This window comes from Geotrypetes seraphini, chromosome 3, assembly GCF_902459505.1.
Source record: "Geotrypetes seraphini chromosome 3, aGeoSer1.1, whole genome shotgun sequence".
Taxonomy (NCBI): Eukaryota; Metazoa; Chordata; class Amphibia; order Gymnophiona; family Dermophiidae; genus Geotrypetes; species Geotrypetes seraphini.
Window position 1 is genome coordinate 206,491,455 of NC_047086.1, and position 26,465 is coordinate 206,517,919.

Genomic DNA, 26,465 nt, shown 5'->3' on the forward strand with positions numbered 1-26,465 from the left:
GAACTCCGGTCCTCGAGAGGCATATTCCAGTCGGGTTTTCAGGATTTCCCCAATGAATATTCATGAAATCTATTTGCATGCACTGCTTTCAATGCATATTCATTTGGGAAATCCTGAAAACCCGACTGGAATACGGCTCTCGAGGACCGGAGTTCCCTACCCCTGCATTAGACAGTTGGGAAAGGCCCTACCTGTCAAGCTGGAGGTTGATGCTGAGCACAGAGCAGAGCTTTTAGATGCTTTGGACTATGATGAACCACTGAAAGAGCTTCTCCAGTTGCCATTGCATAATCTACTCAAGGAGGCCCTTTTTTGTAACTGGGAGACTCCTCTTTCAGTCACTGCAGCCCCAAGGAAAATTGACTCTCTTTTTAGAATTATTTTTACCAGCTTCAACACCAATCGCTGCTGGTAGAGTCGACCCTCAAGAAGTCATGTAGTACCAGGGTTTATGCCTCTGCACCACCAGGGCGTGAGGGTCACACAATAGACAAATTTGGATGCTGTCTCTATCAAAATTTGATGTTGACCAATAGTGTTGAATTACAACTTCTGTGTCTTTCTACCTTAAACATCATGTAAAGAAGTTGGCAGATTTTGAGCAGTATATTCCCCTGGAATATCTCGAAGACTATCAACAGGCTACTCACAGCGGTCTTCAAACTAGGAAGTATATGGCTCAGATGGCATTTGATGCATTTGAAATGTCATCCAAAGCATCCGCCATGTCCATGGCTACGAGACGTCTAGCTTGGCTATGAGTTTGACATGGATATTAATCTCCAGGATCATCTGGCCAACATTCCATGCCCTGAGAGAAGGGCTTTTGGGGGATAGAGTAGAGGCGGCTACCCAGAAGCTCACTCAACAAGAGCAAAATTGGAGTTCTTTGAACAGGGCAAAGAATAAATCTCAACCATCTAACTCAGCTCCAAGACCAGCTGCTTACTCTTACAAGAGATAATACTCTGCAACATCCTCTTCTAAACCACCATCACAGAAGAGACAAAATCAACAGCGACCTCAAAAATCTCAGTTGTCAGCCTCTCAAAAACCAGCAGAGTCGTTTTGACGTGCTTTTAGAGAGCATAGCCATCATACCACCTACCCAGCCTCTTCCCCAACCTAATGGAGATTGACTACAATTCTATCATCGATGTTGGGCTCTCATCACAACAGATGCTTGTATCCTCAAAGTCATCACATACGGTTACTCACTTCATTTTGAAACAACATCTCCAAATCACCCTCCAAGAGAGTCCTCTTTTACATCACAACAGACGTCCCTTCTTCTTCAGGAAATCAAAGCTTTGCTTCAGCTAAATTCCATAGAGGTAGTTCCTCCCTCTCGGAAAATAAAGGGTTCTACTCCAAGTATTTTCTAATTCCAAAAAGGACGGGAGGTCTTCGTCCAATTTTCGACTTCAACAACTTGAACAAATATCTAGTAAAAGAAAAGTGTTTCACATGCTATCCCTGGGAACTCTATACCCCCTTCTAGAGTGAAATGAATGGCTATGTTCTCTAGACCTCAAAGAGGCTTACACGCACGTATACATAAATCCTGCTCACAGAAAGTTTCTACGCTTTCACTTAGCTCATCAACATTTTTAGTACAAAGTTCTGCAATTCGGCCTGGCATCTTCTTCAAGAGTATTTACCAAGTGCTTAGTAGTCATAGCAGCAACCGTACATACTTGTGGATTGCAATTATTTATGTATCTGGATGATTGGCTGATAAAAGCTGCCTCATCTCAAGAAGTACTTTCCACAACACAATTAATGATAACATTTCTTCAACAGCTAGGGTTCGAAGTCAACTTTCCAGTCTCAACTTCAACCCTCCCAAAATTACATGACCGCTTCCTTTGCGGGTTGTTTCCCCTTAATATATCGAAAGAACGGCTTGAAGTTTTTCGCCTCCTTGGCTATTTTTTCCTCGTAGTCTCTGCTTTGATGCTGTTTGTGCTTTTTCCAGTTTTTGTCCGGTGTTGAGCTTTTCCATTCCTTAAACAAAGTTGTCTTGTCTCTGATCACTTCTTTCACCATTACAGTGAGCCACGCTAATCCCTTTCATTCTCAAAACGTTGGTCAAACTCAAGACAAGAGTTAGCCACCATGATCCTAATAGCTCCTCGGTGGCCCAGAAAATATTTGTATTCCCTTCTACTTAAGCTGAGTCCCAGGGATCCAATTCCCTTGCAGATCTTTCCATCTTTGCTCATTCAGAATCAAATGTCTCTTTTACATTCCAATCTGAAATCGCTACACCTCACAGCTTGGTATCTCTCGACCTGACGTCAGTAGATCCTAATCTATCTGATGTTATCATTATAGTTGCTTCCAGAAAGCTTTCTACTCAGCAATGTTATCAACAGAAGTGGACCCGTTTTAATACATGATGTACTTTCTACCAATGACGCTGCTGTCATATCAAACATCAAACATGCGCTTTACATATAATACTCTAATCACCTCTGCGCTAACATTGCTGGATGTAAATATGTGGCATTTGGTCCTAACAGCACCATTTTTATTTTATTTTTTTTTTTTTAAAGTGGCAGTTTATTAGGCAGAAGCACATTATATCATTATTTCATGTTTATAGCTTGTTTGTGTTATAATCTAGTATAGTAGGAGGTTCACTTGTTTAAACTCTTCTTGACGTAACCTAGTTTCATAGTAGTATCAACATGCCAGGAAACAATGTATATTTAAAGAGAAGGAAATGCAGATTTAATTGGGTATTTTAATACAGCACTTAGTCAACAATGACATATGCATGTCAGTAAAATTTAGCATTAAAATTTAACATTTACTTCCAGCATGTAGAGGGAAAATCAGATTCAATTGGCAATCTATATTTAGCATTTTGCCAATAGTGATACACAGCACACAATGATACACAGAACTATACTTGGGTAGTATTCATTTTACTCTTAGCTTGTTTATTCACAAGATGTTTGAAAGCAACAGCCTATTGAGACCCCCTGAGGAAGCTTGATACATTCAGTGAAATGGATCCTGTCGGGCTTGGGCTGTGTGCAAAGATAAGTGTTGGCTGCTTGTCATTTTGTGGATTACTTTTTTTTTCATAATTCTATGACAGTGATGTGCAAAAATCTTAAGTTATCAATGGCTTTGTTCTTCTTTTACAGTATGTAAGAGTGAAACCAAACCAGGTTGAGCTATTAAAGGGCATGTTTATTCCATATTGTAAAGACTGTGGGCCACCTCAGCTTGAGCAGGCTGTGGGGATTGTGGGAGCTGTCATAATGCCTCATAACATGTATCTCCATTCTGCACTGGTTAAGGTAATACAATTTTACTGTGAATTCTTCAGTACAAGTCTTTCCTTTTGTCTTCCCATTCAGTATTCTGTCAGGGAGCCATCATTATTTGTCTCACTTCTTAGTACCCTCCTGTCTGCCTCCTTATCCAGCTGTCACCTGGGAACAGCCATAGATAGCCTAACTCAATCCTCATCCAACTTTTTTTAAATCTCATCTAGTGTTCTCTGTCACATTGATGTTAAATTTGTCGCTTTCTAAAACACATACAGTATATTGATTTACATTATAGCCTACTTTCTGTTTTCCCACGTCAAGATGTGTTTAATGTACCTATTTGTTAAGATCAACTTAAAGCAATAAAACAAACTCTCAAAAACCAACTTGTCTTTTTCCAGTCTAGGGAAGTGAACCGTGCAAACAAAAAAGAAGTGAGAGAAGCCAATAAGTATTTTTTTATCGAGTCCAGCGTTGCTCTCTTTGTGTCTTTCATCATCAATGTCTTTGTAGTCTCAGTGTTTGCTGAAGCATTCTTTGGCCAGTCAAACAGTCAGGTGGTAAGTCACACAAGTTCTGCTAACACAAATGGTGCTATTGTGTTTCTCCTTTATCTAGAATAAGTTACCCAGGTTATGCAATACAATTTACCAATGCAAGGGACCACTCAAAGTAGCATGAGGTGGAAGACCCGTTCCCTCCCCTATGGCTTTTAATGGCTCTGCGCCTAAGTAGTATATAAAGCAATAAAATCTAATCCAATCAAACTGAGCTAGAAGAGGGCCACAGGCTGTGGGTCTCATTTTAGTTACTTGAGTTTCTTAGGTAAAAGTACTGCAATAACCATGTAAAAAGCAAGAAATAAGATACCTTTTTTGTTAGACTGTTTCTTAACCAGCTTTTAGGAACTGACACCCTTTCCCTAAGGTCAGAATAAAATGATCAAATGATAGCGTTATTGGAAAATATAAATGAGCTTTAAAAAATAATTTCAAAGATAGTCTGAAGGCAAAAGATGAAGAAGAGAAGGAAGAATGGTAATCATAAAATGTGGAGAAGGGTGCCAGATCTTAAAAACAAGAATCAGATCACATAGACATAAGAAAGCACATTTTAGGACCAAATCACTGCAACAATAAATTTATATGATCAAAATACTCAAAATTTTAAAACTATCAACCAAACAAAACCCAAAAATAATACAGTATCAATATAAGAAAGAAAGAAAATAGTTGATCTCAGTAATAATCTCTCTGAGGAGAACTCTTTTGTGTTTAGAGCAGTGAATCGCAAACTGTGTGCCATGGTGAGATTCTGGGTGTGCCACAAGGGATTGAAGGACACATGAATGTCACTTTGGCATTGGCGCCTCTTCTCCTCTCTGCCCCCACACGAACCTCATCTCGTTTTCCGTGAGCTTGGGGCTGTGTCTGAGGTGCCTCCAAGCATGTGCGGACGTCAATGTAATGATAACTTATTCCAGGACAAGCAGGCAGCATATTCTTAACGCATGGGTGACGTCACCAACGGAGCCCGGTACGGACATTTTTTACTAGAAAGTTCTAGTTGGCTGCACCGCGCATGCGCGAGTGCCTTCCCGCCCGACGGAGGAGTGCGTGGTCCCCAGTTTCTTCGTTTCCGCAGAGCGAAGAAGACGCATGTGGTTTCAACGGCCGTTGAAAACATCCTTTTTGCCTTCCCGCTCGCGCTTTTTTCTCGTTTTTTCTCTTTTTCCCACTTCGGGTTCTCTTTTTTATTCGATTCAAAAAAAAAAAAAAAATCTCTCGATTTTCTCTATTTTTTGAAACAGGCCCCAGCGGGGCATGTTGCCACCATACAGGCCTCCGGTTTTGATTTTGCGGAGGCCGTGTTTCCCTTCATGCCCCATCAACCGGGCTTTAAGAAGTGCCAGCGGTGTGCACACCCGATCTCCCTCACTGACCCACACAATTGGTGCCTACAGTGTTTGGGTCCAGAGCATCGGGCTGACACCTGCACCCGCTGTGCCACTCTTAAGAAACGCACCTTAAAAAATCGGCAGATCCAGCAGAACATCCTTTTCGGTACCGGATCTGCTATGGAACCTGCCGCGACATCGACGGTACCGCAAAAGACGGCACCGACCACTTCGACGACGCCTGATCCTTCCTCGGGGTCGCTGGCACCAGGTAAGCCGGCTAAGAAGCCTTCCACCTCCCTTGAGCGCCCGCCTGCCACAGTGGCGACGCCGGTCCTCCCGGCCTCACGCCGACCCCGCAAACGTTCCGCCCCGATCTCGGTGAGTGCCTCGTCATCGGCCTCCTCATCGCCGGGGTGTGGAGCAGCACCTATGGAACCGAAAAAGAAAAAAGCGGTCCCGGTGCCACCCCTGGATGACCGCATCGCGGCCATACTCCATGACAAATTGCAGGAACAGCTGCAGCAACAACTCCAGTACCTGTTACCGACCCTCTTGGCTCCACTTCTTTCGGTACCAGACCGGCCCGAGCCTCGCACCATCCCACCGGTGTCCACCCCCTCGGTGCCACTCAACACTTCCATGCCAGTCCTCTCGGCTCAACCACCCCGTTCTCATCCTGTGGTACAGACCCGCTCTGAGGTCGATCCCCCTCGGGACCAGGAAGGGCACCGGTCTCCCCGAGACCCTGAACGGCACCGCTCTTCCCGGGACCGGGATCAGCACCGGTCTTCCTCTCCCGGTACCGTCTCCATGCGCTCTGGCAAGTCTCTTTCTAAGACCCGCCACACCGAGCCTTCCACCCCGACATCTCAGCGTGCGCACACTGATATCAGGGACCCGGACTTATGGGAAGAATCCCCACCCAGTACCGAGGAGGACGCATCATCCACAGACGAGGAACCCTCAGTGATTGATACCGCTTCCAAGCCTGAGCAATCCTCTTTCACCAAATTCCTCAGGGAGATGTCAGTGGCTCTTTCTATTCCTTTAGAGTCCGACTCCAAAAAGTCCCAGGCCTTTCTGGATGCCTTAGACTTTGAACAACCTCCCAAAGAGTTCCTCAAGTTACCCGTCCATGACATACTGCGGGAAACTTATTATAAAAATTGGGAAAATCCACTCACTGTCCCCGGAGCTCCTCGTAAACTTGACAGCCTATACAGGGTCATCCCAATTCCGGGCTTTGACAAACCTCAATTGCCCCATGAGTCTCTCCTAGTTGAGTCTACATTAAAGAAAACTCAGGGCTCCAGTGTTTATGCCTCCACCCCTCCTGGCAGAGAAGGCAAAACGTTGAATAAGTTTGGCAAATGCCTCTATCAAAATGCCATGCTAGCCAACAGGGCGAATAATTACACATTTCACTTCTCATTTTATATGAAGCATCTCGTACAACAACTATCCGCCCTACAAAAATACATACCTGACCGCAAAGTTCCAGCCTTTCAACAACAAATTTCCAGCCTCCTTCAACTGCGGAAATTCATGGTGCGCTCTATTTATGATTCATTTGAGCTGACCTCCCGAGCATCCGCCATAGCTGTTGCCATGCGGCGTCTGGCCTGGTTGAGGGTATCTGATCTTGACATCAACCACCAAGACCGCCTAGCTAACGCACCCTGTCTTGGGGACGAACTTTTTGGGGAGTCCCTGGATTCAACCACCCAGAAGCTCTCAGCACATGAGACCAGATGGGACACTCTAATAAAACCTAAAAAGAAGGCCCCACCTGCTCGTCCTTATAGACAACAATCCTCTTACCAGCGCAGGTTCTCGGCCCGGCCTCTCAACCCGCCTCAACAGCAGCCTCGCAGACCTCGTCAACCACAACACACTCAGGCTCGCTCTCAATCTCACCAACCTGCCAAGCCTCTTCCTCCGTCAAAACCATCTCAGCCCTTTTGACTCCTTTCTCCAGGGCATAGCCAGTCTTCCACCATCATTACCTCTTCCTCAACCAATCGGAGGACGTCTCCAACTCTTCCTCAACCGTTGGGAGGTCATCACATCAGACCTGTGGGTCCTCAACATCATCCGCCACGGCTACTCTCTCAACTTCCAGACTCTCCCACCAGACAACCCTCCTATAGAGTCTGCGGCCCACTCCTCCCAGTCCCTTCTCCTCCTAAGGGAGGTCCAATCCCTCCTTCTCCTCAGTGCCATCGAAGAGGTTCCCACAGACCAAAGGGGCCAGGGATTCTACTCCCGCTACTTCCTGGTTCCCAAGAAGACAGGAGACCTTCGTCCCATCCTCGATCTCCGGGATCTCAACAAGTGTCTGGTCAAGGAAAAGTTCAGAATGCTCTCCCTGGCCACGCTTTATCCTCTTCTCTCTCCACAAGACTGGCTATGTTCCCTGGACCTCAAAGAGGCCTACACTCACATTCCAATCCATCTGAATTCACGTCGCTACCTCCGATTTCAGATACAGCACCGCCACTATCAGTACAAGGTGCTACCCTTTGGCCTCGCATCATCGCCCTGAGTGTTCACCAAGTGCCTTATTGTGGTGGCGGCCTTTCTCAGGTCTCACAACCTCCAGGTGTTCCCCTACTTGGACGATTGGTTGGTAAAAGCACCTACGTCTCCACTTGTGCTACAAGCCACCCAGTACACCATCTCCTTCCTCCATCTCCTGGGGTTCGAGATCAACTACCCCAAGTCGCTTCTACTTCCCACACAGTGACTTCAGTTCATTGGAGCCGTTCTCGACACCACTCTGATGAGGGCGTTTCTCCCCTCCGACCGCCAACGAACTCTGCTCCACCTCTGCCGTCAGGTGCTCCTCCGTCACTCCATTCCAGCTCGGCAGATGATGGTCCTCCTGGGCCACATGGCATCGACGGTCCATGTGCTTCCTCTGGCGCGACTCCACCTCAGGACACCTCAGTGGACTCTAGCCAACCAATGGTCACAGACCACGGATCCTCTTTCTCATCCCATCTCTGTGACATCGTCTCTTCAGCAATCTCTTCAATGGTGGTTAAACTCCTCCAATCTTTCCAGGGGTCTACTCTTTCATCTACCCCCTCACTCCAGGATCATAACCACAGATGCCTCCCCCTATGCATGGGGAGCTCACCTGGGAGACCTTCGCACTCAGGGACTCTGGACCCCTCAGGAACGTCAACATCACATCAATTTCCTGGAACTCAGGGCCATGTTCTATGCCCTCAAGGCCTTCCAGCACCTTCTCTACCCTCAGGTTCTTCTCCTGTGCACAGACAACCAAGTCGCCATGTACTACATAAACAAGCAAGGCGGCACCGGATCTCCCCTCCTCTGTCAGGAGGCCATCCGCATCTGGACCTGGGCCACGGCCCGCAGTCTCTTCCTCAAGGCTGTCTATATCCAGGGCGAACAGAACTCCCTGGCCGACAATCTCAGCCGCATCCTTCAACCTCACGAGTGGACTCTGGATCCTCCCACACTCCGCTCCATCTTTGCTCGGTGGGGCACTCCTCAGGTGGACCTCTTTGCAGCTCCTCACAACCATCAGCTGCCCCTTTTCTGTTCCAGACTCTTCTCTCCTCATCGTCTGGCCCCGGATGCATTCCTGCTCAACTGGACGGATCGGTTCCTCTATGCCTTTCCTCCTCTACCTCTGATGTTGCGGACGTTATTCAAACTCCGCAGGGACAAAGCCACCATGATTCTCATCGCCCCTCGATGGCCTCGCCAACACTGGTTCTCCCTCCTGCTCCAGCTCAGCTCCAGGGAGCCCATTCCTCTTCCTGTGTTTCCTACTCTACTTACTCAACAGCATCAGTCTCTACTACATCCCAATCTGTCCTCGCTCCACCTGACAGCTTGGTTTCTCTCGGGCTGACCTCTCCAGAGAATCTATCTCAGCCTATCCGTCGCATTCCGGATGCCTCCAGGAAACTGGCCACCCTCCAATGTTACCATCAGAAGTGGACCCGGTTCTCCTCTTGGTGTCTGCTTCATCATCACGATCCCACCTCATTGGCGGTGGAAACCGTACTGGACTATTTGCTCTCTCTCTCCGACGCTGGCCTCAAGTCGACCTCCATCAGAGTCCACCTCAGTGTCATCACTGCGTTCCATGAGCCTATCCTCGGAAAACCTCTTACTGCTCATTCCCTGGTTTCCCGGTTCATGAGAGGCCTCTTCAATGTCAAACTACCTCTGAAGCCTCCTCCAGTCGTCTGGGACCTGAATGTGGTTTTATCAGCACTCATGAAACCTCCGTTTGAGCCTCTTGCCACAACTTCACTCAAATTTCTTACATGGAAGGTGCTTTTCCTCATTGCCATCACCTCTGCCAGGAGGGTTAGTGAGCTGCATGCACTGGTCGCCGACCCACCTTTCACTGTTTTTCACCTTGACAAGGTGGTTCTGCGTACCCATCCTAAATTCCTTCCCAAGGTGGTCTCGGAATTTCACCTCAACCAGTCCATTGTGTTTTCCCCTAAGCCCCATTCTCATCCTGGGGAACAGGCATTGCACATGCTGGACTGTAAGCGTGCCCTTGCTTACTACCTTGACCGTACCAGGGCTCACCGCTCATCTCCTCAGCTCCTTTTGTCCTTCGATATTAACCGTCTAGGTCGTCCTGTCTCCAAACGGACGCTTTCCAACTGGCTTGCTGCCTGCATTGCGTTCTGTTATGCTCGGGCCGGTCTCTCACTGGAAGGTGCTGTCACGGCCCACAGGGTCAGAGCTATGGCTGCTTCTGTGGTTTTCCTCCGTTCCACGCCCATCGAGGAAATCTGCAAGGCGGCCACTTGGTCCTCAGTTCACACATTCACTACTCACTACTGTCTGGATACCTTCTCCAGACGGGATGGGCACTTCGGCCAATCTGTGTTACACAATTTATTTTCCTAATGGCCAACCATCCCTCCTCCCTCTCTGTTAGCTTAGAGGTCACCCATGCGTTAAGAATATGCTGCCTGCTTGTCCTGGGATAAAGCACAGTTACTTACCGTAACAAGTGTTATCCAGGGACAGCAGGCAGATATTCTTACGACCCACCCACCTCCCCGGGTTGGCTTCTTAGCTGGCTTATCTTAACTGGGGACCACGCACTCCTCCGTCGGGCGGGAAGGCACTCGCGCATGTGCTGTGCGGCCAACTAGAACTTTCTAGTAAAAAATGTCCGTACCGGGGCTCCGTCGGTGACGTCACCCATGCGTTAAGGATATCTGCCTGCTGTCCCTGGAATAAGTTATCATTACATTGACGCATGTGTGCTATGTCATCATGTCGATGTCCGCACATGCTTAGAGGCCAGACCTGATCCTGTACTCAGGGAAAATGAAACTAGGTTTGTGTGGGGCAGGGCTAGGGGGTGGAGTGGGGCAGGATTGTGGCTGTGCCATAGAAAAACATTTGCTCTGTTAGTGTGCTGGAGCAAAAAAAAAAAAGTTTGCGGGTCACTGGTTTAGAGCTCTATGCCAGTGGTTAGTACAAGGCTTCCTAGAGTTAACATCAAAATTTTGCTTCTCAATGAAGTAATGAAATTATGCAAATTGGCCCTGCATAAAAAATGTGCATTAACATAGGAGAATGCACTGGATGCATATGTACACGGGTCTGTTCTAGTGGAAGTCATTTCTTGCATTCAGATTGATACCAGAATTAGCTGCACATACATCTGTGCATGTGCTCAAATGCATCTGTTTGCATAAAAGCTTTGCTATTCCAGTATTTATGTTTAGAATAGCATTCCATGTAACTATAGGTACTAATTAAATAAATTTGAATGAAGGACACTCCAATATCCACAATAATCAAATGTAAGGTTTTATCTCACATTCATGCCGTACTTCATTCTCTAGATTTTAACTAGTCTTACTGGTCCTCAGCGGGCCACCAGGCACTCAAACTACTCTCATTGTGCTGGGCTTTATACTCCCACTCGTCATCGGATCCAGTGCTGTAAATATTTTGATTGTTTTAAATAGTAATAGTTTAAATACACTTAAATAAATGTGTACTAAAGACGCTATTGAACGGGGGGTAGAATCACCATATCACCAACATGTTTCGCCCATATGATACTAAGGGCTTTTTCAAGGTTCCCACTCCCTCTTTACACCATTCACACCGACCATTTAAGTGTATTTAAACTATTACTATTTAAAACAATCAAAATATTTACAGCACTGAATCCGATGACGAGTGGGAGCATAAAGCCCAGCACAATGAGAGTAGTTTGAGTGCCTGGTGGCCCGCTGAGGACCAGTAAGACTAGTTAAAATCTAGAGAATGAAGTACGGCATGAATGTGAGATAAAGCCTTACATTTGATTATTGTGGATATTAGAATAGCATTCCAGCACATGTGTAGATAGATATATGCAACTCAGCTGCCAATGCAATTTTTATTTTTTGTGTGCAGATTTTCTCCCCAGCACTTATGCTCTTTGTACCAGCATACTTCCCACAAGCAGTGGCAGCTAATGTCTCAGAAAAAGTACTAAAGTGTGGCATCAGCTGATGACACAGATATTGACAGATATTGACACAGAAGTACATTTTAAATAAAATAGAATTTAAATTTAATTTTAAATTATATTTTATTCTTTATCTTTTGCATAAAGAACTGTATATGATGTAATTTCACTTCTTATGTTGTTTTAAACTTTCTTTTGATTGTAAACCGCATAGGACCAGTGCGGTATATATAACCAGTGCGGTATATATAACACATAATAAACTTGGAAATACCACTGGTCCTATGTAAGCTAACACAGCAACTTCAGATTCAGCACTAAAACCAATCCAAAATTCAGTTTCAGGTTTCAGCTTGAAATGAAAACATGGCCATGCCCCTGCTGCCATCATCATTGCCTTTGCAGCAGCAAGACGCCCCCCTGAGATTTTTTTTTTTTTTTTTTTTAAGTCCCCTTCCCCCCCTCCTCCCTGAGCTATCCACCAGCTCTTCCTGTTCTCTAAGGCCCTGATGGTTTAGTGGCCTTTTTCAGGACAGAAGCATCCTGCATTAATCTGCCATCTCCCCACCCCCACCCCTGATGGCTCTATGTTCAAAATGGTCATGACTTCCTATGGCAGCCTTTCAAAACTGCCACAAGAAATTGTGGCCCTCATTTTATAATTGGGAATAGTATAAGCAGGAGCAAATCTCCTGCTCATAACATTCCCAATTCCAAAATGATGTCCATGACCTCTCATTGCTGTCTGAGCTTCCATTTTGAACACAGAGCCACCGAGGACAAGAGCAATGTTGGATGCTCCTGCCCCAAAAGAGCCATTAAACCAGGGCCTTTAGAAGGTAGACCTGGGGAGGGGGAAGGCAGGTAGAGCTGGTGGATGGGCCAAGTTTTCTCTCAGGAGGTTGGGAGACTGACTAGGGGGGGAGGGGTTTGGTCTGGCAGGGTCAAGGTAATGGTTTTGGTTCTGATTCCAGCCAAAACTGAACCATGGATTTCAGCTGCAGATTCAGTTTAGGTTGAAACTTAAACTACCAGTTTTGATTGACCTCTAATGACCTGACATCCTTTATTTTCTGCACACAGTCTAGATGTAGCTGTATTAAGGCATAAAGCACACTTAGTTACATGTACCAGGTGTTATCCAAGGGCAGCAGACAGATATTCTCACATGTGGGTGACGTTATCCACGGAGCCCAGCAAGGACAGTACAGAAGTGTACTGTACTTTAAAAGTCTCGAGACTGCCTGTACCATGCATAAGTAGGTGCTTTTCCACCCAATGTCAGCTCATGGACTTTTGGTAACAAAGCTAAGTAGCCAACTAGGGGAGAAGAGAGGGTTGTGAAAATATCTGCCTGCTGCCCTTGGATAACATCTGCTGCAGGGAAGTAACTTTGCTTTATCCAAGGACAAGCAGGCAGCATATTCTCACATGTAGGACTCCCTAGCTGCCAGGATCATGCTTCTGAGAAGAGGGTTATTGACACCTATCATGAGCCTGGCGAAACCAAATGGGTTGGAGGGAAGTTGGCATCTAAGTGGCGAATAGATTTTGTAGAACTGCTTGGCGTATCTAACTATCCCATCTGGAATGATTCTCCAAACAGTAGTGGAATGTGAAGGTACAAATTGAGGACCAGGTGGCTGTATTACAGATGCTCTCAAAGGAAGTGGAATATAGATGAGCTACTGAAGACGCAATTGATCAAACTTTGTGTGCCGTGTCACGGCCTCCAAACGTTAGCCCAACCCGAGCATAGCAAAAGGAGATACAGTCCGCCATCCATGTGGAAATGGTTCTGTTGGAGACATGAGTTCCAAGTTTGTTTAGATCGAAAGACAGGTACAGTTGTGTGGAAGCTCTGTGAGGTTTGGTGCGATCTAAGTAATAAGAGCACGTTTACAGTCCATTGTATGGGGTGCTGCATCAGGGTGAGAATGTTGTCTTGGAAAGATGACCAGGAGAACTATGGACTGATTTAGATGAAACTCTTGAGACGATCTTCAGGAAGAACTTGGGATGAGTGCGAAGAGCTACTCTGTCATAGTAGAATGTTGTATAAGGTGGATCTGACACAAGAGCTTGAAGTTCGCTGACTCAAAATGCAGATGTGATAGCAGTAAAGAATGTTATTTTTCAAGCAAGATGTTAAGGGATGAAGACGAATAGTTCAAAAAGATGCTTCATCAGAACGGAAAAGATGGCATTAAGGTCCCAAGCTACAGGAGGTGGCTTGATTGGAGGTCTGGTAAGAAGATGGCCTTTCATGAATATAACGACCAAAGCACATATAGCCCATTGCTTTTTATCGAGTGGCGTATGAAAAGCACTAATGGCACTGAAATAAATGCTGACTGAACTGTTTTTTAATCCAGAGTTAGAAAGGTGTAGAAGATAACCTAGGATCGATGGAAAAGGACAGGTAATCGGATCCAGTGAGTTAACATTACACCATATGGTGAAACGAGTCCACTTGAAAAGATAGCAGCGCTGTGTTGAATGTTTCCTAGAGGCTTCAGCAATAGCTGACAGCTGTGCAGATAATGCAAAAGCATTTATTGGTTGGAAGAGAGATACCATGCTGTTGAGTTCATTTATATAGTGCTAATTTATTTTATTGTTATAATTTCTTATATACCATCTGCAAGCTTGAAAGCCATTGAAGCTGGAGAGCTCAAAATCTAAGTTTATAAGAACATAGGACTTGCTAAATTGACCCAATATCCTGCTTCCAACAGTGGCCAGTCCAGGTCACAAGTACCTGGCTGAATCCCAAAGAGAAGCAAGATTGGGATGGAGGAAAGAGCCTTTGTTTTGTGTCAGCAAGGTTGGAAACATAACATAGTAGATGTATAATAGATTCCCTTTTGCTGAATTGTAGAAAGAGAGGGAATCATGGTTGACATGGCCATTGAGGTGCTATAAGAATCATTTGTTTCTGGCGAAGCTTGAGTAGAGAATTCATGAGTAGAGGAAATAGAGGGAAAGCATAAAGGAACTTGTTACTCCAATAAAGAAGAAAAGCGTCAACTCCAGACAATTGGGGTGTAGAGTTTGGAGCAGAATAGAGGAAGCTTGTGATTGTAGGGGGAAATAAAGAGATCCACTTCCGGGGTTCCCCAATCTGCAAAAATATGATGTAAAGTGTTGAAGTGGAGGGACCACTCGTGAGGTTGCAGGAGCCTGCTCAACTTGTTCTCATTTCCTGCTAAGTAGACTGCACAAAGCTTGAGGAAATTGATGTGGAAAGCTCTTTCTGGAGGACTCCCAAGAGCCTTGGGGATGAAGGTCATCAAAGTGGGTTCCCAACCAAGCATGGAGGCAATATCCTTTGATGTGGAGGAATCTGGAATAGAAGACCCCTGGAGAGATTGGTTAGTAACCACCACTGAATTGACTTTTGGAGATGTGATGTTAACTGTAAGTTGTTGAGGTAGACATCCTATGGCTTGAGACCATTGGGTTGAAAGTGTCCATTGAGGCTTCCTGAGATGTAGACTGGCAAATGGAGTTACATGTATTGTAAAGGCCATGTGGCCGAGGAGTTGCAACATTTGACATGCAGATAACTAGCAACAAGAAGAGATCTCTTGGCAGATTTGAATTAGAGTATTGAGTCTTTGTTGAGGTAGAAATGTGTGAGTTTGAGTTGTCTTAAGAGGGCTCCACTGAACTTTAGAGACTGAGTAGGATCTAGGTGGGATTTCTCGTAGTCGACTGTAAATCCTAGGAGCTCCAAGAGATGAACTGTTGTAGTTATGGCTTGTGGAGCCTGTTGAGGTGTGGAAGCCTTGATCAGACAGTCATCCTAGATAAGGTAATGTGGAAATTGTATGAGTGAAAAAGTACAACTAATTCAATTTAGCACTTTGTGAAAACCGTGGGTGCAGATGCCAGGAAATAATTATTTTGTGGAACGGCACCGGTCCACAGACCGGCAGTTGAAGAACACTGGGCTAAGTTGTGGGCCAGACCCCGCCCATCTCTACCCAATCTCTGCCCCCCAGACTCCGCCCCCATAATAGTACTAATTGTAACACCATTTTTTCCATTCATTTTTCATATATACACACACATATATATACACACAATATAATCATATTAACACATAATGGTTAACCACAAAATTAAACTACACAAAGCACACTATGCTACTCAATATTCATTCCTACCAGAACACAGATAACCCCATGCAAATTCGTGACCAAAAACTAAAAGTACTACAGTATTTTTCACTCCATAAGATGCACCCTAGATTTAGAGGAGGAAAACAAGAAAAAAACCATTCTGAACCAAATTCTCCCTGCCAGGCTCTGCACCCAACTCCACACTCCTTGCCAAGCTCTGCACCCTGTCCCCCCTCTGATGGTCTAGTAGTAGGCCAGAACAGGGGACAGGACAGGCAGGCCTAGTGGCAGGCAGGCCTCCCCCCCTCCCAGGCAGTCAGGCAGGAGCACTCCACCTCCTAGGCTTACCCCTCAGGCAGGCAGGCCTACCCCCTCCCAGGCAGACCCCAGGCAGGCAGGCCTACCGCCTCCCAGGTAGCCCCCCCAGGCAGGCAGGCCTACCCCCTTCCCAGGTAGCTCCCCCAGCAGGCAGGCAGGCATGCATGCCTCCCCCTCCCAGGCTTACCCCCCAGGCAGGCAGGCAGGCAGGCCTACCCCTTCCCAGGTAGTCCCCCCCTGGTAGGCAGGTTTCCTCCCCTCCCAGGCCTACACCCCAGGCAGGCAGGCCTCCAGGCTTCACCGCAAGTAGGCCCAACCTTGCCCTCCTTTTTTTAATTCGGCAGGCAGGCAGGCCCCCGCCCTCCCCCGGTACCTATTTTTAATTAGACAGAGCAGCTCCCAGCCTCCCTCCCCCCAGTCTTATGGAGCGAAAAATACGGTATTATCCCAGGACAAGCAGGCAGCATATTCTCACATGTGGGTGACATCATCTACGGAGCCCCAACGCGGACAGCTTTTCAAGCAACTTTGATTGAAGTTTCAAGCTTGCTATGCTGCACCATGCATGTGCATGCTTCTTGCCCACTAGAGGGCGCATCCCCACCTCGTGGTCCTCAGTTCTGTTTCTTCCGCGGAGCCAGAAGCCCTGTTGAGGTTTTGCTCCGTGCCTTTTTGCCTTCTGACACCGCGGCTGGGTTCTTTTTCTCGGTCGCTGTGCTTCTTTTATTGTTTTTATTCGTTCGTGTTGCTGAATTCGTCAAAAAAAAAAAAAAAAAAAAGTGTTTGTTCCAGGCTCCGGGGGCTCCCAGTAGCCGCGGCTGCGGGACCTCGGTCGTTCCCGGCCGTGTTTTTTGTTCATGTCCCGTCCTCTGACGGGCTTTAAAAAGTGCACCCGGTGCGATCGGTTACTTTCCATCACTGATCCTCACCGGTGGTGCCTTATCTGCCTGGGTGCGGATCACCCGACGGACTCTTGCACTAGGTGCTCCACTTTTCAGCCTCGAGCGCTCCGCCGTTGGCGCGCCCGCATGGCCGAACTCTTTACTGTTGATCCTGCGGCGGGGGATGGCCTCGACGTCGGCCTCGGCTTCCGCCCCGGCCTCGACCTCGGCCTTGACAACCTCGACCTCGCTGCAGATGCCTTCCACTTCGAAGCCTGTGTCTGCGACGCCGAAGTCGGCCCCGGGTAAGTCTCCACTTCCTTCCTCTACTCCAGGGGCCTCGAAGAAGCCGTCCTCGGGCTCCTCGACGGGGGCGGGTGGGTCATCCTCGGCCCCGCCCCGGGCGTCGAAGTCGGGTGCTCCGCGGGAATACTCGAGACCGAGGTTACCCTCGAGGGAGCACCCGCCGGCCACGGACATGCCGTCCATGATGGCCATCCCAGTATTTCAGGACATGCTCCGGGCGCTTATCTCCTCGGAGCTGTCCTGTGCCCTGGCCCACCTGCAGCCGACCTCGGCTCCAGCCTCGGTCCCCGTGGTTGTGCCTGCCTCGGCCTTGGCCTCGACTAGTGACCAGCCTGCGCGGAGCGTGCGTCCTCGGGACAAGGTGCGCCGGGTTCGCAGGATTTCCTCTTCCGAGTCCTCAACGGGGTCCTCCCGGGGTTCTTCGCCCTCGGGTCGGCCTCGGGCGAAGCGCCGATCCCGCAAGTCCAAGCGTCCCCGTGGGTCGCCTCGGAGGCGCGGTAGTTCCTCGCCGACCCGGGAGGCGGAGACCCTGCGGGTATTGGATCTCAGCCTAACTAATCCGATGCTGTTCCGTACCCCGGTGGGGAAAGGATCGAGGGGTTCCTCCCCGAGGAGGAGTAAGGCTTCTGTGCCCCGTACCCCAGGGACTTCCCCGAGGGGCTCCTCGGGGCTTCGGAGGTCTCCGACCCCGACGCGGTCCCTCGGGGCGGCTTCCTGGGGATCGGAGGCTGGTACGGGTCGTGAGCCCCGTTACTCACGCGAGGCTTCTCTGTCCTTCTCGGCGGCGCGGGCCTCTCGCTCCCCTTCTCCCCCCTCGAGGCCCTCCTCGTTTTCGAGGTTTGTGGTGGATATGGGGAAGGCTTTGGACTTGGACCTGTTATCGGGGTCCCAGTATTCCAAAGAATTTTTGGAGGAACAGGATTTACCCTCTCCTCCGAGGGAATCTCTGCGCCTGCCCTTAAACAAGATCCTGCAGCAGACCTTGCGGAATCTGGATTCCCCCTATGCGGTCACGGCGGTCCCCTCTAAGATGGAGCCGAAGTACCGCACGATCCCCTGTAAGGGGTTTGAGAAGGCTCAATTGTCCCACCAGTCTTTGCTGGTGGAGTCATCCTTGAAAAAATCTCAGCCTTCTCGGGTGTCCGCGGCGGTTCCGCCCGGGCGGGAGGGGTGTACCCTCGATAAGTTTGGGCGCCGCCTTTACCAAAACTCCATGATGGCGAACAGGGTGCTTAACTACGCATTTACCTTCTCTTCCTACCTGCGTCATCTCGTCAAGTCCATGCCCCGTTATCACGGGGTCATGCCCGACTCGCACAAGGGGGACTTTGGCAAGCTCATGGACAATTTTTCCCAGCTGCGCCTCTTTCTGTTCCATGCCATCTACGACGCCATGGACCCAAATCTGCAGGAGCGCCTGGCAAATCTGCCCTGTGTGGGCTTGGAGCTCTTTGACGAGTCTCTGGAGGCGGCTACTAAACGTCTCTCCGAACATGAGCGCTCCTTCGCCTCCCTTGTGCGCCCCAAGGCGAAAGCGTCGACTCCGAAGCCGTATCGCCCTCCACCGCGGCGTTATCCGCAGAAGTCTACGCTGGCGTTCTCCCGGCCTCCACCCAGGCTTCCTCCTCAGCAGGCCAGAGCTCACCAACAGAAGCCTCAGACACAAGGGGCGTCTAAGTCTGCGCCGTCTTTTTGACACTCTGAGCGGATGGGGGCGGGCCCCCTCCGCACTTTCGTCGACCCCGCTCCCAGTCGGGGGTCGGTTGCGGGCTTTCTACCCCGCCTGGACTCTCATCACCACCGATGCCTGGGTTCTCCGAGTCATCTCGGAGGGTTACTCCCTCAACTTCAGGGATGTTCCTCCGGACAGTCCGCCCGGCGCGTGTCCTTCCAACCGGACGCAACTTCCCCTTCTCCTCTCGGAAGCCAGGGCCTTGTTGAGTCTTCGGGCTGTGGAGCCGGTACCCCCTGACCGGCGGGGACAGGGGTTTTACTCCCGTTATTTTTTGGTCCCGAAAAAAACAGGGGACTTGCGCCCCATTTTGGACCTCCGGAGGCTCAACAAGTTCCTTGTCCAGGAGAAGTTCCGGATGCTATCGCTTCCGGTCCTGTATCCATTGTTGGAGGAAGGGGACTGGATGTGCTCCCTGGACCTGAAGGAAGCTTATACTCATGTTCCGGTGCATCCTGCCTTCCGCAAGTTTTTACGATTCCAGGTGGGGGAGTTGCACCTTCAATACCGGGTCCTCCCCTTTGGCTTGGCTTCGTCTCCTCGAGCCTTCACGAAGTGTATGGTGGTAGCCGCGGCGGCCCTGCGTTCCCAGGGTCTGCAGGTCTTTCCCTATCTGGACGATTGGCTGATCAAGGCTCCTTCCAGAGAGGGGGTTATCTTAGCGTCCCGACAGACTATCATCTTCCTTCAACGTCTGGGGTTCGAAGTCAACTTCCCCAAGTCCCAATTGTGCCCTGCTCAATCCCTTCAATTTATCGGGGCCGTGCTGGACACGGTTCGCCTCCGTTCGTTCCTCCCTCCTCCGCGGCTGGAGGCCCTGCTTCGACTCAGTCGCCAGATTTCGCTGCTGCCCTCAGTATCAGCGCAGTGTCTGATGATTCTGCTGGGCCACATGGCGTCGACGGTTCATGTCACGCCGTTTGTTCGCTTGCACCTGCGGATTCCTCAGTGGTCCTTGGCCTCCCAGTGGCGTCAGGACCGGGACCCGGTCTCCTGCCCTGTGACAGTGACTCCTTCCTTGAGACGCTCGCTCCGTTGGTGGACCAACTCTTCCAATCTTTCCGGGGGTTTGCTCTTTCTCATCCCTCCGCATCGCAAGGTCCTGACCACAGACTCTTCGGAGTACGCGTGGGGGGCTCATCTCGACGGTCTACGGACTCAAGGCCTATGGTCGGCGGAGGACCGTCTTTGTCACATCAATGTCTTGGAGCTTCGTGCCATTTTTCTGGCTGCTCGAGCTTTCTGCCATCTGCTACGCGATCAGATAGTCCTGGTGCGGACGGACAACCAGGTGGCGATGTACTATGTGAACAAGCAAGGGGGGACGGGCTCTTGGTCCCTGTGCCGGGAGGCCCTGCGCCTTTGGGAGTGGGCGGTCTCTCAGAACATCTTCCTTCAGGCGGTTTACATTCAGGGGGAGAGAAACTGTCTGGCCGACAAACTCAGTCGTCTTCTCCAGCCGCACGAGTGGTCGCTCAACTCCCGAGTTCTGCAGGAGGTCTTCGACCGCTGGGGGACACCTCAGGTGGATCTGTTTGCCTCTCCAGAGACTCGCAAACTGCCTCTTTATTGTTCTCGGATGTACTCCCCGGACCGTCTCGAGGCCGATGCCTTTCTTCTCGACTGGGGAGGGAGGTTCCTTTATGCGTTTCCTCCTTTCCCTCTGATCTTGAGGACGTTGGTACATCTCAAATCGACCAGAGCCACTATGATTCTCATTGCGCCTCGTTGGCCTCGTCAACATTGGTTCTCCCTGCTCCTTCAACTCAGTGTCAGGGAGCCTCTGCTTCTGACGGTTTTTCCCTCTCTGCTGTCTCAGAGTCGGGGGTTCGCTGTTGCATCCCAATCTTCAGTCCTTACATCTGACGGCTTGGTTCCTTTCCCCTTGACTTCGGTTCCTGTTTCTCAGTCTGTAAGGGAGGTTTTGGAAGCCTCGCGCAAGGTCTCGACTCGGCTTTGCTATTCCCAGAAGTGGACCAGATTTTCATCCTGGTGTTCCTCGCACCATCCGGATCCGAGCTCAGTTCCAGTGGCTTCGGTCCTGGAATATTTACTTCATTTGTCTCAGTCTGGGCTGAAGACGACTTCCATTCGGGTGCATCTCAGTGCTATTGCTGCTTTCCATCGGCATCTTGAGGGTAGGTCTCTCTCCCTTCATCCTCTGGTTACTCGTTTCATGAGGGGTCTTTTGAATGTTCATCCTCCTCTGAAACCTCCTTCTGTGGTTTGGGATCTTAATGTGGTTTTGGCTCAAATGATGAAGCCTCCTTTCGAGCCTATTGACAAATCTCATCTTAAGTTTCTCACTTGGAAGGTGATCTTTCTGCTTGCGCTCACGTCCGCTCGTCGGATTAGTGAGCTGCAGGCTTTGGTTGCGGACCCGCCTTTTACTGTGTTCCATCATGACAAGGTGGTTCTTCGCACCCATCCTAAATTTTTACCTAAGGTTGTGTCTGATTTCCACCTCAATCAGTCCATTGTTCTTCCGGTGTTTTTTCCGAAGCCCCACTCTCATCCTGGCGAGATGGCGCTTCACACGCTTGACTGTAAGAGGGCGTTGGCTTTTTATCTTCAACGCAATAAGTCTCATCGGAGAGTTCCTCAATTGTTTTTGTCCTTCGACCCTAATCGGTTGGGACGTCCTGTTTCCAAGCGCACATTGTCCAACTGGTTGGCTGCTTGTATTTCTTTTTGCTACGCTCAGGCTGGTCTCACGCTCCATGGTCGAGTCACGGGGCATAAGGTCCGGGCTATGGCAGCTTCTGTGGCTTTCCTCCGGTCTACACCTGTTGAGGACATCTGTAAGGCTGCCACTTGGCCTTCGGTTCATACTTTCACCTCCCACTACTGTCTGGATACTTTATCCAGGAGCGACGGCCGTTTTGGCCAGTCGGTTTTGCGTAACCTGTTTTCCTAAATTGCCTTCCTCCCACCTGCCCTTTTTTGGTTGGCTTGGAGGTCACCCACATGTGAGAATATGCTGCCTGCTTGTCCTGCTTGACAGTTACTTACCGTAACAGGTGTTATCCAGGGACAGCAGGCAGATATTCTCACAACCCACCCTCCTCCCCGGGGATGGCTTCTTTGCTGGCTATGGAACTGAGGACCACGAGGTGGGGATGCGCCCTCTAGTGGGCAAGAAGGCATGCACATGCGTGGTGCAGCATAGCAAGCTTGAAACTTCAATCAAGGTTGCTTGAAAAGCTGTCCGCGTTGGGGCTCCGTAGATGACGTCACCCACATGTGAGAATATCTGCCTGCTGTCCCTGGATAACACCTGTTACGGTAAGTAACTGTGCTATATATACAAGCAAATCCTAAGGTGCAAGACTCTGCATGCAGTAGAATCCCAGAGGAAAAGAAACAAATGCATTTCTTCCTGAACAGATAGTAGATGTAAATCAATCACTAAAATAAAATAATTCCACCTACCGTTGTTGTCTCCCTCCCTCCATGCTGTGCCTTGCCTTCTGGCCTTCCCCCTGGTGTTGTCTTTGGGCCAGCTCCCTCTTCCTCAGTGCTGCAGTGCACAAAGCCGTGGGCAGCAGCTCCTTGCACGTCCCATGCCTCATCTGGAAGCCTTCCCTCTGACATTGCAACGTCAGAGAGAAGGCTTCCAGTTCGGACGCAGGATGCGCGTAGGAGCCTCTGCCCACAGCTTTGTGCACTGCAGTACTGAGGAAGAGGGAGCTGGTCCAAAGACAATGCTGCATCGATCGCAACATGGACTGGTGTCTGAAGAGCACTGTCTGGTGCCCGATGCACGTGCCGGCCCTGCGGACCGGAAGGAAATTTCTGAAGACCTGCACCGGTCCATGGACCGGCAGTTGAAGAACACTGCTCTATATGATCTCCAAATTAATCATCATATGCACAGGAAATATTAGAGAGACGGTCTTGAACATTAGTGTTCAAATCTGAGATTCTTAGCTATGCCTGTCTTCGCATGGCGATTGAGACTGCAGCAGTTTGAGATGTAATTCCAAATGTGTTAAATGTAGAGCGTACCATGTACTTTTTGGTCTCTAAAAGATCATGTGTTAGATGTTGAAAAAAGGTAGATCTTCTGATGGTATGTATTTATCATGCAGGGACATCTTTTGGATGAGAGACTTCATGTAGAAAGTCATGTAAAAGTTATAGTTTAATATTCTGTTGGCTAGCATAGAGCCTTGAAACACTCTGCGGCCAAATTTTATCTAGAACTTTATCTTTCTCTCCCAGGAGGGAGTTCTGGTACTGTTTGCTTTTTTTCAAAGCAAACTCTAACCAAAGACTGGTGTTGCAGTTGTGGTCAGTCAAAACCAGGACAAGATTGTATCCAATAGTGTCCATCTTGTGTGGAGCCACTGGGATGGAAAGTGGAGATTCCAAGTTCTTAAATAAGGCCTCCTTCATGAGGTTGTGCAGAGGAACCTTAATGCAGTCTTAGGGCAACTCCTTTTAGTCGAGGGCATACATAAGCTCTGCTTGGGGCTCTGTCTTAGATTCCATGTTTATTGGGCATGCTTGCCCCATCTGTCGTATAAACTTTGTAACGGACAGATTTTCTGGAGGTGACCTTCTACAAGGCAGTGGTGGAGATGGATCCAAAGATATCCCATAAGACTCATCTGCTGATAGCTCTAGATAGTCAGTAGATAAGTGCATAGACAAGTCATTGTCCATGATAACAGGCCTTGTAGAATGAGATTGATGGTGAGAGCGTCAAGAAAATCAATATGATGAGCATTGAGGTGAGCGCTGAGATGATCATCAATGTGTATGTCATGATGAACGTGGATAAGAGCATCGAGAAGGGGATTATGAACTGTGTTCCTTCGATGACGACACGGACCTTGATGCAGATCTTTGACATTGTGATATTGAGATGTCGGGCACCTTGATGTCGAGGCACACCTCGGAGAAGACACCCAACTGTAGAGGAGATCTAGTATTGGTATGCTGACACTTGGAATAAGTCGATGGTGACAATGCTTGAGATGATGCCGAAGCATGCTTGGAGGGGGAAAGGCATTTCTGCTTCTTAGCTTTCTTGTGAGCTTCCTCCGAGGCTGGCAACACCAATGAAGAAGTCGATGGCGTTGGTACCAGTGTCAATGTAGAATGTTGAGCTTCAGCATCAAAGTCTCCAGCCATTCTCGATGCAGATGAAGTTGACCCAAAAAGTTTTTTGTACTTCAACTTCCTGGCTTTAAGCAACCTCTTCTGCAATTTAGAGCAGAGCGGACTGGAAATGTCTCGGTGTTCAGGCACTGGTCACATCAGTTATGCAGGTCTGTACTTGAAATGATCCTTTGGCACTGAGTGCACCATTTGAAATTGCTAGGAGCCTTTGACATTGAAGGAAAAACCGCTGAAGCAAGGTCAAAGGACTTTATAGTCCAGGGAGGTCAAGTATGTGGCAAGCTATATAAGACTCAATGCTCCTGGCCTGAAAAAAGTCTGCAAAGTGTCTGAAAGTCTGAATAAAAAACTCAGTAGAAAAATCAACATTTTTAAAGCCAGATGGTAGTTAAAGAAATAAAATAGAAAAATATGACAAAAATAAGGGTAATAAAGGAATGAGAAGGCACAAAAATGTAAAAGTATGACGCACAGAGAAACTCTAATAGCTTCTCAGCTCCGCGGAAAACAGAGAACAGAAGGTCCCACAAGCTGACATCAGGCAGGAAGGCACCAACACATGTGTGGAACGTGCAGTATTGAGACTTTTGCATTGTCCATGCTGGGATCCATGGATGATGTCACCTACATGTGAGAATATGCTGCCTGTTTGTCCTCAAATAACTGACAGGACACCTTGCCCTTCTTCCTTCTTTTAACTTTGGGCTCTAGGCATATGCTTAGTTTGCCTAAACCTTAATCCTGACCAGAGCATGTAGGGTCTTGAAAATATCTTTCACATTTGAAGGATATTTTTAGAGAAAATCACTCCCACACTAGAATCAAAATTTTCTGATGTATCTGTATGACCTGTATTGCTTTGCTTTCAGATATAAAAAATGTTTGTGGGTCAATCTTATTACTGAGGGGGTTATTTGCTAATGGACATTTAAAAGCTGTGGAGGGGTATAATCAAAAGGAAAGTGTAAGTCTATTTTCGTCTAAGTCGTAAATTATCCAAAGTAAAAAAAACAGCCTAGGACACATTTTCGAAAAATATGTCCAAAATTGTTTTTGTTTCAAAAATCGTCTAACTATACATCCTGCTGATCTGATCGTCCAAGTCGCTAAATCGTCCATCTTTATACCATATTTTTGTCCAACTTTTCGTCCCAAGTCAAAATCACCTAGAACAAGCCCTGTTGGACGTGGGAGGGGTCTGCAAAGTGATGGACTGAACACCCAGACATGGCACCTAAATAGTAGGGTACCTTACAGGGCACTGCTGTGAACTTCACAAAAAGGGTGCCATGTCATCATCTCACTACAGCTCCCTTATAGGTCATGGTGAGCCCCCCAAACCACCTCCAGAATCCCTTAGACCCACTTATCTACCACCCCAATAGCCCTTATGGCTGCAGGAGCCACTTATATGGCAGTACAAAAGGATTTTGGGAGTGTATAAGGGAGTGCACATGTTTCAGTATCAATGCAGTGATTACAGGGGCTTATGGGCATGGGTCCTCCTCTCCATGGGCCCTAACCCACCCCCAAGATGACTTAAGCTGCCTCTGTGCTGGACGACTAGGCTTTCCTATGCCAGGCTGCCAGGTGATGATGGTCTGGAGGCTGAATTTTAAAGGTGTGATTATGATTTTTATGGGGTCGGGGGGGAGGTTCAGTGATCACTGGGGTAGCGTGTGGGGGTCTGTATTATGTGTTTGCAGTGCTTATCTGGTGACTTTAGGTGGGTTTTTGTGACTTAGACCATGTTTTAAATGGTCTAAGTCACAACGTCCAAGTTTCGTCTATGCTGAGCTGTATAACTTTTGGTTATACATGCTGTACAACTAAGTCTAAGCCAGCCCACGTCCCGCCCAACTCCCACCCTCGACGACACTCCTGAAACGCCCTGTTTAGCTTTGGTTGTTCAGCGGCACTATGAAGGCCTAGGTTGTTTAGAAATACGTCCAAAACCTATTTTCATTATTGGCACTTGGACGTATTTTGACAATGTTTGTCCAAGTGCCGACTTAGGCCAGTTTTTGGATGTTTTTCTCTTTCCATTTAGAGCCCCCTTAGTGCATATTAAATGTTAGTAAATGATTTCTCATATCTCATTACCTTTCCTTGAAAATGAAGGAAACTAACAGAGCAGCACAAGTTCAGCTCTTGTACATTTCTGGATTTCTTAAGGCACAATATTGTTTAATATATACTCTTTTGTTACCTTACAAGACTATTTAAAAAAAGTTATGATGATAAAAACTTGGGGTCACAAATATTCAGAGCACTATATGTATGAATTCTGTTTGTATATACTGTTT

At 48.2% G+C, this 26,465-nt stretch overlaps 1 protein-coding gene across 5 annotated transcripts in view; it reads left to right on the top strand.

The window, feature by feature from the left end:
* SLC11A2 (solute carrier family 11 member 2) overlaps window positions 1-26,465 on the top strand; it is a 194,705-nt gene that overhangs the window by 117,258 nt on the left and 50,982 nt on the right. For all 5 annotated transcript variants that reach the window (XM_033935870.1, XM_033935868.1, XM_033935871.1 and 2 more), the window contains 2 exons: window positions 3,159-3,314; window positions 3,689-3,847. In XM_033935870.1, coding sequence (XP_033791761.1) covers window positions 3,159-3,314; window positions 3,689-3,847 — 315 coding nt within the window. The remainder of the gene's footprint in view (window positions 1-3,158; window positions 3,315-3,688; window positions 3,848-26,465) is intronic.